Raw genomic sequence first — 13222 nt, 5'->3', positions numbered from 1 at the left:
GTAATTTGTAATGTTAAAAAGTTTAACGATTTGAATAAACTATATTTCATTTAATAACAAAAATATATACCAATGTAAGTGTCTAGAAAAGCAAATAATAACTTAAATGACCAAGTAGATGTACATGTAGTTCTACATACCTAGATTGTTTGAATTTTAAGCTATGGCTATCTTTTTGTGATTATCTAATGACATTGACACGTCGTTCTCTCGTGGTGAAGAGTATTGTTTGGTGCCTTTCCTTCAAAAATATGGACAGTATTTTCTATCATAATCATTTTACTATCATTGAAATTGAATGAATTCAGATTGAATATTATAGTAGACGGAGCTTTTTAGGTGAAATCTGTAACCCCTACTATTACGGCTATGTAGTTACGTGGTAAATCTTTAGATCGGCTTTAAAAGCGCTCGCCATGTCGGGTGCAAAATATGAACAGCTGTCGGTCAAGACCGATGCCGAAGAAAACGAATTTATTGCTAAACCTAAAGGCAAATGGTTTGATGTTTGTTTTCAAAAAAGTCTCCTTTCCCTAGGATTGATATTGCTGTATTTTTCTCTATCGATAGGCCTTACTTTTTATCAGAGATGGCTTTTAAAGGTAAGAAATTATTTTATTGTTTAAGCTTTTATACTTTACATGTAATGGGCATATGAGGTGCAATAATATTAGTCTTTAAGAAAATAAAGTTTCAAAATTATTTATTCAAGTTTATAACCCAAATATTTTAAATATGTATAAACACACCTATATTCAATTTGGATTCTGTCCACTACTTATATAGATCATTGTTCAGTAAATACTAATTGCAATTGACCTTCAAGATACGTAAATTATGTTTTTCAATCTTGTATTGTTTATCTTGTACCACCTCTGGTAACCCATATTCAATTTTTTTATTAATTCTATTTGCTTACTTTAGTTTTTTCACTAGAATTTTCACTAGATTCTTACATTTTGAAACTTTAATTGCTAAATGATCAATTAGATTTAATGTTGAAACTTAATGGTATTAAGTTTATGATTTAGGCTTTAGAGAGATAAGTTTATACTTTATACTCCACTGATAAGACAAACATTTAGATAATTTCCTTCAAAATTGAATTAACATTTTTTCATCTCTCAAATGTAACCCAAAATTTCAAATAATCACTCTCAAAACCGAAACACTAGTAGCAATTCAAAAAAATGTACCAAGAAAAACCTAAATTAAACTTAATTATTTTATTGCAGGACTTTCACTATCCCCTAACAGTGGTGATGTATCACTTGATAATAAAGTGGATACTGTCTGTATTTGTTCGCATCATATTGCAACTGATAACTGGGCAGCCGCAACTGATGCTATCGTTCTTGACTTGCCTTAGATCCGTTGGTCCTACTGGCTTAGCTAGTGGGATTGATGTGGGCTTCTCTAACTGGGCTTTGGAATTGGTTACAATATCTTTGTATACAATGACAAAGTCTACTACAATCATATTCATTCTTGGATTTGCCATTTTGCTAGGCTTGGAGAAGAAGGTGTGTATCATTGGAATATGAACAACTAAACCTTAGTGAGGATGCTCTAATAAGTGTAGTACTTTTTACATGAATGAGACACTCTATCAAAAAAAAGTACTGAAGTTTTTATGTTGAATTTGTATATTTGTCATCACTTTCATATTTAGACCAAAAACATAGTTTTTTGTCTTATGCCTTCATTTTTATTGAAGCTCAACTTAAAAATACCAATTAGAAATCCTACCTATTGTATAGTATTTTATTTTGTAGTATTTAGAGAATTTAAAGCAAATTTTATTAATAAATATTAATTTAATTGAGAATGAATTTGGATTATTAAAAAAAAAACTATTTTATATTTCATAGCATTATTGAAACTACATCACCTGATTACAGCACCAGCAAATTCTAATTAGTATTTTTAATGCACAGTGTAAAAGGATTGTTTCTGCATTTGGTTTCTAATATAGTTTATTAAGATGTATGTTGCAAGCAATTTTGTATTCAGTATTTTTATTATTTATCACTTGAATATGTTAATTAATTACCTAAATGCTTTGCGAAAGAAATGTGGTGCCAAAAAAGGCGAATGGGAAATGAGCAAGCCTGCAAATGCTAAATGTTGTGCTAATTGTATTGAATTACTATGTACTCTGCCTAGCAAATTTTAGCTTTTATTGAATATTTGATAACGATCAAAAACATTTGTTTTCAAATTGTTTGTTTGCCCTAATCTCAGGAACAACTGGTCTGATTTGAAAAATCCTTCGGTGTTAGATATCATATTTATCGAGGAAGGCTATATAGCCTTATAGGCTATATATAATTACGCTAAGACCAACAGGAGCGAAGCCACGCGGGTGAAACCGCGAAGTGCTGCTAGTTGCCTCATATCCAAGCAAAGACAACTCTCACAAACCAAACTGTCTCACTGAACTGTCTTTTTGTTCTTAATGCAACTTCAACAACCTTGATCCTTAATAATTTGAAAACCATAATTTAATTAATATATGTACATATATGTAATAAGAATCTCTGTAATTAAAATGTCAAAGAGATGAAATCTTCGTTGGGCATTTACATTTCATAAACAAAAATTATTTATTTATTATACACACAGGTTTTGAATCAAGGTTTTCTCTGACGGTTTTCTCTTTATGAGAGCCCACAATATGCCTACCTTGACCAATTTCTCGAGTAACTTAATAGATTCAATAATGAAATACTCACGCTCATACTATGTTCACAAATATACAATATGCGATGTTTTTACTATAATGTGCTGATAAATTATATAATAACCCTAAAAGCAAAGCGAATGACATTTTTATTAATATTATATGCGAATATTGCAAAGCAAGAATAATTTGCGAATATAAACTCAAATATATATCTGGAAATCGATAAAAGCACAGCGAAATTATAACAATCAACTTATTTGTTTACATATATTTTTATATTTATATAATATGTTTATCATCCCATGTATAAAGAAAAAGATAATTTTTTCAGTCATGGTCATTAGTTGGCATCGTGCTAACCATTGCAGCGGGTTTGATGATGTTCACTTACAATGCATCTCAGTTCAATCTGTTGGGATTTGATTTCCTCCTACTCGCTTCGTTCGCTGGTGGCCTGAGATGGACATTCGCCCAACTCTTGATGCAAAAATCAAAGCTCGGCCTACATAACCCAGTAGACATGGTTTTTCATGTACAACCTTGGATGTTTTTGTCCCTTCTACCTTTCATGATTGCATTTGAAGGTAAATGGTTTTTTAATAGATAGCATAATTAAAATTTAGAAGAATACATTTAAGATTGACTTTTGAAAATTTTACAAACATAGAAATTTATACTATAGACATAGAGTATTGTAAAGCTTTATTAATTCAGGAAGTATTATATTGATTGGAAAATTATTATTGTTATTCTTAGTGCCTATATTGCATTTATCGAGGTAAGGCAACGAAAATCTTGCCAAGATATTCCCTTTCACTGAAATGCAGTTGCATAGGCTAGCTAATAATAATAAAATAAAACTCCAGACAGTAATTGGTACCTAATATATTGTAGGTTTCAAATGCTTTGATGATTTGATGCGTCTGCCGCCGGGTGAGCTAACACCCACAGTGCTAAAAGTGTCTGTGGGAGCCACAATAGCGTTCGCTATGGAGATCAGTGAGTTCCTGGTTGTTACATACACATCTAGTCTTACATTATCTATTGCGGGTATTTTCAAGGTAAGATATTAATATTATAAGTACTATAAAATAATAAATTAATTCATAATCGCTGCTCATATGAAATACATAGTTGTAAAATTACTTGATAATAAATATCTATTTGTTCCACCTGATAGTGTTTCAGATCTCAAAACAATATTTGTCATGCAAGAATACTATATAATTAATATATACTAGTTTAACGCCCGCGGCTTCGCCCGCCTTATCTAAAACCTTATAAATTATATACTAAAACCCTCCTCTTTCAAACTCAAACATTTATTTATTCAATTAGACTTCTTCCAGAAGCACTTTTGAATCGTCATTACATTCTTTAAATTTACCACCGATTCGGAAAGCAGTATCTATGGAGAAGAACCGGCAAGAAACTCCATAGTTGCTCTTTTAAAGTCATGTCCATATACAATATAATTTTACATTACATGTTACTTACATCTAACTACATAATATTATATATTATCATAATATGCCAAAGAACTGTCCTGTTATTCTTACGCGACAACCCTCCATGGATTTTCATCTTCCATATATTCCTTAATGCTGTAGTAGGCTCTCTGAACTAATACATTTTTTAAATAAGTTTTAAATTTAACACTACTAAACTCTTTAATACTATGAGGAATTCTATTGTAAAAACGTATACCTTGGCCCATAAATGAATTTTTAACTTTAGCTAACCTATAAAATGGCATTTCAATTTTATTTCTATTCCTTGTGCCATAACAGTGTCTATCTCCTACTTTTGTGTGTAAGTCCGCGTTTTTGTGTACATGTAAAACATTATTAAATATATACTGTGATGGTACAGTGAGGATACCAATATTCTTAAAGAGATCTCTTAGTGAGTCCCGAGCACGTAAATTATATATAGAGCGTATGGCTCTTTTCTGTAATATAAATATAGTTTCTATATCTGCAGCCCTGCCCCATAGTAGAATTCCATAGGACATAATGCTATGAAAGTAACTAAAATAAACCAATCTAGCCGTATCTTCATCGGTGAGATGCCTTATTCTTCGAACTGCATATGCAGCTGAGCTGAGCTTAGCAGCGGTGGTGGCAACATGGGTCCCCCATTGTAGCTTCTCATCTAGTGTCAAACCAAGAAAAACAGTAGACTCGACAGGGTATAATACCTCCCCGTTTAAAATGATATCCCTTTTGACCTTTTTTACATTTGGAAGGATAAACTCTACACAATTTGTTTTTTTTGCATTCAATAATAAATTATTAGCATTAAACCAATTAGATATGCGTAAAAGAGCAGAGTTTACTTCGTCAACATTTGTGTCATATCTATCCACATTAAATATTAATGAGGTATCATCTGCAAACAGTACTATTTCACACATATCCTGCAAATAATAAGGTAGGTCATTAATATACACTAAGAACAAAAACGGTCCTAAGATAGATCCCTGCGGAACACCAATGTTAATCGGCGCACCGCAAGATTTCTCTCCATTAACAACAACGGTCTGTACCCTGTTCTGAAGATATGAAGCTATGAGGTCCTGAGATAAACCTTTGATACCATAAAAATTTAGTTTCCGTAATAGAGTGGAATGTTCTACACAGTCGAAAGCCTTAGAAAGGTCGCAGAATATCCCCAAAGCATTCTTGAATCACTCTATCTATTAAAATAAACAGCATCAAAATCCGTTGCGTATTTTTAAAGATTTAAGCATACATGTATACATACATAGGGACCCTATGTCATAGGGACATAGGGACAGAAAAAGCGACTTTGTTTTATACTATACTAGATTTCCGCCCGCGGCTTCGCCCGCGTTTGCAAAGGAAAACCCGCATAGTTCCCGTTCCCGTGGGATTTCCGGGATAAAAACTATCCTATGTGTTAATCCAAGCAGCGGCGGCCTTAGGGGGTGGCGAACAGGGCAATCGCCCGGGGCCTCGCTCTTGCAGGGGCCTCGCGCAACAACCCACCCAAGCAAATTTAAAAAAATGAAAATGTGTGCGTGTACTGAGTATGTTCATGCGTGTGTATGAAGGAAACGACGATATTATCTCGGTGCTGAAATGCATAATAGAAAACAAATTAACTGAAGTTTACCCCACTATCGAAATAGTCCTGAGAATTATTGCCACCACACCTGTGACAGTTGCGTCTGCTGTAAGGAGTTTTTTGAGGCTTAAAATTATTAAAACATATTTGAGGAATTCAATGACACAAGATCGGCTTTCAGCCCTTGCTATTCTTTCAATCGAAAATGACGTAGCTCATTCGTTGGATTATTGTGCTTTAATTAAAGATTTTAGCCTTAGGAAAAGCCGCAAACATCAATTTAAAAGTTTATCATCTCTGTATTTGTTAATTTGGTAAATCTTTCTATGTATAGGTAAATCCATACTAATATTATAAATGCGAAAGTAACTCTGTCTGTCTGTTACTCAATCACGCCTAAACTACTGAACCAATTTTCATTAAATTTGGTATGGAGATATTTTGATACCCGAGAAAGGACATAGGCTACTTTTTATTGCGAAATATGTACCACGGGCGAAGCCGGGGCGAACCGCTAGTATATAAATATTTTAAAACTCAAATTTTATTCATTTGTATGTATAACTTTATCATTTCTCCTCAAACATGACAAATACCTAAACCAAACAACCAGACCTACTTTCGCATCACATACATTTCACGAAGAGCAAAGGGCCTCGCAAAGGGCCTGCCGCCCGGAGCCTCGCAAAGGGCCTGCCGCCCGGAGCCTCGCAATGGGTAAGGCCGCCGCTGAATCCAAGTTACCCTCTATATGTGTGCTAAATTTCATTGTAATCGGTTCAGTAGTTTTTACGTGAAAGAGTAACAAACATCCATACATCCTTACAAACTTTCGCCTTTATAATATATATTAGATAGTGAAGCAATCACGTAAATAGTTATCTCACGTCTTACTCGTTCTCTTCCAGGAACTGTGTATTCTAGTCTTAGCGGTAGAAGTGAGCGGGGACCAATTGAGTCCCATCAACGTTGTGGGTCTGGTCCTTTGTCTGACCGGTATCACTGGCCACATTATACACAAAGTCTTATTTATTAAAGCGGTAGCTGGCTCTGTCCAGGCGTTGGAAAATGACGACTTTGTCAAAATAGGAAGGACCAGAGAACCCAAGAGAAAAGATGAACGGCACGAGCCTTTATTGGACGATCAGTGGGAAGATGCTCCCAGCGATGAAAGCGATATCGACAGCAATGTCGTTATATACGAAATACTACAACGACGAGACGGCAGTTAGAATATCGGATGATTTGTAAGTCTGTATCATTGAACCATTTCATAAATATTTATTATCAACAAACCAAAAGACGTATTTATGTGGATTTTGTAATTTCTACAATAATGATAAGGCGCGATAAACAATACCACCTATGTTTTGTATTTATTATCTTTTGTTATCGCGAATTAAGAATTATTTGTATGATACAATGTAATTGTATATATCTACGAAAGTATTTTAGTATCTCAATTTTTTCCATACACACAGTTTTACACCTGTATGATAATATTTAATATTAAAATATATTCTTTATTATATTATAACGATGATAACTGTTTTAAAATTGCAGTAATAGTTGATTTTGACTGTAAATTTATTAATTATTTGACTTGTGCTCTATCACATATATTATAATGACAAAAAAATCTATTCACAATAAATGATGTATATACACTTATTATAACTATAACTCGTTACTAAAACTGAGTTGTTTTAAATTAAAAATTATACATAATATAATACAAGTCAATATTCATTACTATTTTGTATGTAAATTACAAAATCCTTTAGATAAAGGAAAAAAAATGTATTGTCGTGTTTAAAAAAAATGTATTTTATTTTAATTGTTAAGATTAAGCTAGTATATTAGTATTTTTTAGTTTTAACTTTGCATAAATCATTCCATTAATGTAAGAAATGCTATTAAAAATATTTTATTTATTAATTACGAAGATCAAAGTTTTTTTGTTTGTTTTTTACGCTTTAGTATATTTGTGTGTTAAAAAGTCAAAGTATATTTAAAAAGGCTATGTAACTAGATGTTTCATAAGTTCATTTTAATTATGTTATTTGTTTTCTATTGTTTATTTGTTACAGGGTATACAATAAAATTGTTATTTCTTTGAATAATTAAATCCTAATGCCAAGACAATTATTTTCAGTTTTTACAAGTCAGGTATTAGTTTAGCTTGTATACAACATGTGATATTTTTTCTTTTTTCATTTCTGTTGTAAAAAAATATTATTAATTATAATATTTGATAAATACTTATAATAAATACCATTACCTAATCCATTGTAGAATTATATACCTTTAATTATAATGAATCGCACAAACGCACACAATTAAGTGTTCAGTAATACTAGATTAACATTAAACAGTACAGTGAGACTAAAATAATAAATTGCAAATATTAAACACCAAAATAAAGTGCAGATATTTAGACACTTTACTAGGTGTAGTAGCTTTATATAATATATACAGTAGTGTTTTATAAACCATTTTATATCAATAAAAGTGAATATAAAGTCAATTTGATATACAACAAAATTTTAATTGCTTGGTTAAATTATAATAATAATGCATTTAAACCATACATTATCTAATTTAGTAAGTGGATATATGATTCCCAAATAAATTATACGACTAGATATGGTTCTGATTTTATAATCGCATTTATATGAAATTCGTAATGTGTACTCCGGATTATGTGCATTTGTATTGTAAAATAAATTTAATATATTTATGTGGAATATTTATTTTTGACATAGAAAATATTTTTGTGTATAATGTAATTATGTTCAAGTGAATAAATTGTGTTTAAAAGCAAAGTTTGTTTTTTTTGTTTGTAAGGTTATTTTTAAGAATAGTTTTGGAGTTCCCAAGAAATGGTGGATAATCTGCGTGTGCACTTTAATTTGTCACGCCCAGTGTTTGTATTATGAACTCTTATTTACAGACAGTTTTCTCCGTGAATTGAACTAACTGGAAAATTTATACTATACAAATCATAACTATGGCTGGTTATTGCGTTCATAATATGAATTTGCCAGTCAGTTCCATTCACGGCGTAAACTGCCTGGAATTGGTCTGGAAATAAGAGGTCATAATACGGCAACATGCAACTGGTAACAAAAAAATTGCTATAATTATACCCTATTTTTATTTCATCGATCGGGCTAATTACAAAGATGAAATCTCTAATAAACTTGATAATTCAAATGGAAGTAAAACATCGTGATGAAGTACAACCTGTAATCTTCATCATCTACTGTAATAAAAACAACTCATTTCTTGTATTTTTATTTTATTTTATCTAATCTAAAATGATTTTGTTTCATATTTCACAACCGGTATGTAGGTAGGTATGGTATGTATTCAAGTAGGTAGAGGTCATCATTAAAAAAACGGCTAACTACTAGTTGTTGTATTTTGAGGTCCATTCAAAACTTGCTTCAGACGGAGGATTAGCATTCAATTGCCCACTAAGTCTAAACAATCTTCCATTTAAAGTCGTCGCTGCTTCCATTTTCCTCAAAAGTGCATTTTTAGAACTGGCGTTCAGGGTTTTTTCAGTTAGCGTCTTATTCGATTCCGAATCTAAAGAATGAATTATTGAATCTGCATCAATATCTAAATTGAGTATATTTGTTTGAGATTCTTCAAGCCATAATTTTTGCAAATTTAAAGCCATCAGTTCCAATTGCACTTGAGATAATTCCCGAATCACATCTATCTGTACGGACATAGCATGATCGCACGTTTTTAGTAAAGAATTTAATGCCTCCAGAACATCTGCTCTTCTCTTTTGAATACTGTATTGACTGTCAATATTCTTTTCGAAGAAAGCTAGGTGTTCGTATAGTTCAGCTAGTTGCAAGGAACATGTTATGTACTGAGCAGAATGTTGCTCAAAGTCATAATAATGCTTGGCTCTCATCAACCATTTATGTGTAAATGCAAAAAGTTTTCGAGCTTCCTCCGAAGTTTTTACAGTTTCCTTTGGAACTCTATTCTCTATATCTCTTAGATCCAAAGAAGGGAATGTAAAAATATTCTCTGTTGAACAGTCTCCTTTACCAGTCTTTTCTGAACCGATATCCTTTCCGTTTTCTTCAAGATTTTCTATGTCTTCATTAACAACATCCATAGTTTTCCATAAATCTGCTTTAGATGATGGTTGTGTAAAATACTTATTTAAAATATTCTTCTGGGAAAGCTTAAATAATGCTAAGCCATATTTGACCCAATGATGACTCAACTCAAGGAACTGTATTTCAAAATCTGCTTTCTGAAGTATAAATTCTTCTGGCATTAATTTACAATTATCATGACAAGTACGTAGTACATGATAGGCAGCACATAAATGATGACAAGCATGATTGAGCTGATTCAGATATGTAAAATAATTCCCAAGCCGTGCAGTTCGTAAAGCCCAGTCTTGCGGAGTACCCTCTTTCATTTCCAACTGTCTTCTTAATGCTGTATGATTGTAAAGAGTGTATTTATCTGGTAAATTCAATTTGTTGTATAAAAAAGCTTGCATTTGAATATTGTTTGTAATAACTTTATCGATTTTTTCCGGGTTGATTCGTTTAATTGTATTAATGGGTTCAGTCGTAAATAAATCTTCAGCGTCCAAAAATGTATCTGGCTTAAATTCATTGATCTTATCATAAATCTCTTCTATATTTTCAAGTATTTCTCGGGCCAAAGTTGTTTGATCTAACTGTATCAGATAATAACATAGTAAATTTTGTATTCTAAGTAATATGAAAAGACAATATTCTCTTAATTCGTAAGGTTTGAGTTTATCATATGATGTTTGAAGGATGTTCCGTTTATCAATTAATGATATAGGCATTGCTTTAGCTGTTAACAGAGCTAAATATCCTTCCATTGCCAAGGATCGTACATAAAGGTCATGATTCTCTTTACCCAATACAATAAGTTCTGTTTGTAGGAATTGAATGTCCCTTTTCAAACTTTGAAGTCTTTCTGAAGAATGTTTATTTTTTATAGTATTTCGCACATTCTCAAAAGTACTAGCTATCCGACTCAATGTAGCTTCCATTATATTTTCACATACAATTTTTGTAAGCTTAGTAAAATATTACCTTGAATTTTTGAAAATGAAATTTTTGAATAGAAAATGTTTGAAGTATTTGCTGTTATTGTACGTCGAATTTAGGAATTATTTTTAAATGTTTAATTAATCTTCTGCCAAACTCATTCGAGGAGGTTAGATACCTACATCTCTGACATTTTTTATGTAAGTTTTTATGCTATCCTCGGCAACGGAGCTGGTGGGCGCGGCGCGCCTGATGGTTAGCGCTAACACCGCCCTCGAACATTTGCAAAAGCCTAAGCTCGTTTGCAGACCTTACGCTTCTGCAAACGGATTACCGAAGTTAAGTTATGCGATATCTTCCCTCAATGTTGCCTTTTGACATCACTTGTAGACAAGCGTTTAAAGTTTATATATTTTTATAATTATTGACTCTACAATCCGTTGCAATTATGGTTGCAATATATCAGAAAATCATACAACTGTTATGACTGCAGTAAGAAGACAACATGAGGAAGAGAAGGAAAGTATATACTTCCAATATAAATGCATCTCATACTAGAACTCGAGTAAGTTTGCCTAATTTGCTTTCAAATCCGTTTTAAAAAATACTAGGAAACAAATCATGATGACCATCAGCTCTGTGTCAATATTTGCCTCTCCAGGAATTTGTGTAATTTCAAATGTCTATATTAACCGGGTTAAGAATGGAAGTGGTAAGATGTAAATAATACATATACAATTAATAAAACACCAATATCCAAGAAAAAAGTTTATTAATGAATAAATCTTGGCAAGGCCTGTATATTTATGAGTACTTTCTAACATGATTGTTTGTTCAACTTACGCTAACATTAAATTACAAATACTATTCACTTAAACTCCAGTGACTCCTTTCAAGATTCAACACCGATTCAATTGAAAGCTGATAATAGACAACTACACGATAAAAATAGAAATATATAAAAGTGCAATAAGTTATTTTACAAATTGAATTTATTTGCATCAATGAAATTCTTAAATTTCAACATGCAAATTGAGACATTTTGAATCTTTCTAGAAGTTATTCTTTTTCACATATATTCAAAAAAGAATCGAGAACATTATCAGATTGTCGTTTACACACTTATGACATAGATAGAGTAGAGTAAATTTCGAACAATATTTCAATGAATGGGAATGTTTATTCTCACTAACTTAAAGTACTGCATAAATAGTGTACACCTTACAACTTATAATACGTTCAAGTTTGTTACGAAAAGTCTTAATTAAGTACAATCTTATCCTATCCCTTAACCGTAGAGTGAAAAATCACCATATAAATATAAAATTAGTTAAAAGAAAAGATTCATTAATCTTATCGGTTCTATACTGGAATTTATTAATGCTAACATCGTATACTTAAAACAATTATTGGAGGTGGGTAGCACTTGCCTAGGCGAAGACTCCAAGAGCATGCTATGTTCGTATCGAAGAAAATAATCTTCACTAGAATAATCAATTCCCTGTATTAACGAAATAATCGCCGCGACATCGCATAGTTTACAAACACAAATACTTTTTCTAAGCATTATTATTTAAGGTTTTACAAAAGAAAATTAAATACCTCCTACACAGTCTCATACAAATTACAATTAAAATCTAATAGCTAAAGTTACACATTATTTACATTAAATTCACGTCCGCTACGTCACATACGATCAGATACACGACAGGCAGTGCAGTTGCAAAGTCTTAATTAAATTAAAGTAAGTACACAGTGAAGTTACACAAGTCAGAATTCTTAATTTTGTGCTCATTGTATTCACGATTAAAATACATTAGCGAACTCCACGTAAGATGAGGTTCAAATGAGGTAGACAGGGCCAGGGAGCCATCTAATATACTTCAATTTAAATCGAGAACAAACAAATGTAAAATCGCTTTAAGCATTCACAATAAAATAAAACTTTAATCCTAAACAATGTGATGGATACATAGAAACATTACAACATAGGTGTTACAATTATCTCGAGCCGTGTTCTTCCATTATGCGAGATTCCCAATACTTCAAGATTCTATCTCAATATAAATGGGTCAATGAGGCAAAACGATAGGTTTCAATACTGAAGGAGCATACATAAAGTGAGGACTGAGTGCGGACGGTATCCAGGCGTCGCGGACGGTAAATTAAAGTGGGTTTAATGATTGCCCCGTGCTGACGGTGATAGATGTGTCGAATGAAAAAAAAGTTCGACATGTGACATCTACCAACGCATTTGGTGGCGTAGGTGTCTATCCCTTTCACACCAACTTGCCAAGTTAGGTGTGAAAGGGATAAAAAAACATACAGGCGTCATTTAACGTCATATTTTCTTGTTGCAATTTAATGGTCATAGTGCAAT

General features: G+C 32.1%; 2 protein-coding genes across 2 annotated transcripts; one reads left to right on the top strand and one right to left on the bottom strand.

Moving 5' to 3' along the window:
- Nucleotides 1-188: 188 nt before the first annotated feature.
- On the top strand, nt 189-7521 carry LOC149491242 (solute carrier family 35 member H1). Its single transcript, XM_089714589.1, has 5 exons — nt 189-602; nt 1236-1523; nt 3018-3270; nt 3581-3747; nt 6685-7521. The coding sequence occupies exons 1-5, from the start codon at nt 417-419 to the stop codon at nt 7006-7008; spliced, it is 1218 nt and encodes a 405-aa protein (XP_089570715.1). The 5' UTR covers nt 189-416; the 3' UTR covers nt 7009-7521.
- Nucleotides 7522-9188: 1667 nt separating this feature from the next.
- Nucleotides 9189-10844, bottom strand: LOC149491241 (KIF-binding protein-like). The gene has a single exon (XM_089699229.1). The coding sequence runs from the start codon at nt 10842-10844 to the stop codon at nt 9189-9191; it is 1656 nt and encodes a 551-aa protein (XP_089555355.1).
- Between the last annotated feature and the right edge of the window lie 2378 nt (nt 10845-13222).

This window comes from Colias philodice, chromosome 1 (assembly GCF_061535455.1).
Source record: "Colias philodice isolate Cphi_HAF_F1 chromosome 1, ilColPhil1 Martin Lab GWU primary, whole genome shotgun sequence".
In the NCBI taxonomy this organism is placed as follows: Eukaryota; Metazoa; Arthropoda; class Insecta; order Lepidoptera; family Pieridae; genus Colias; species Colias philodice.
The sequence above is the reverse complement of the archived record's forward strand: the minus strand, read 5'-3'. Positions and strand labels throughout refer to the sequence as shown.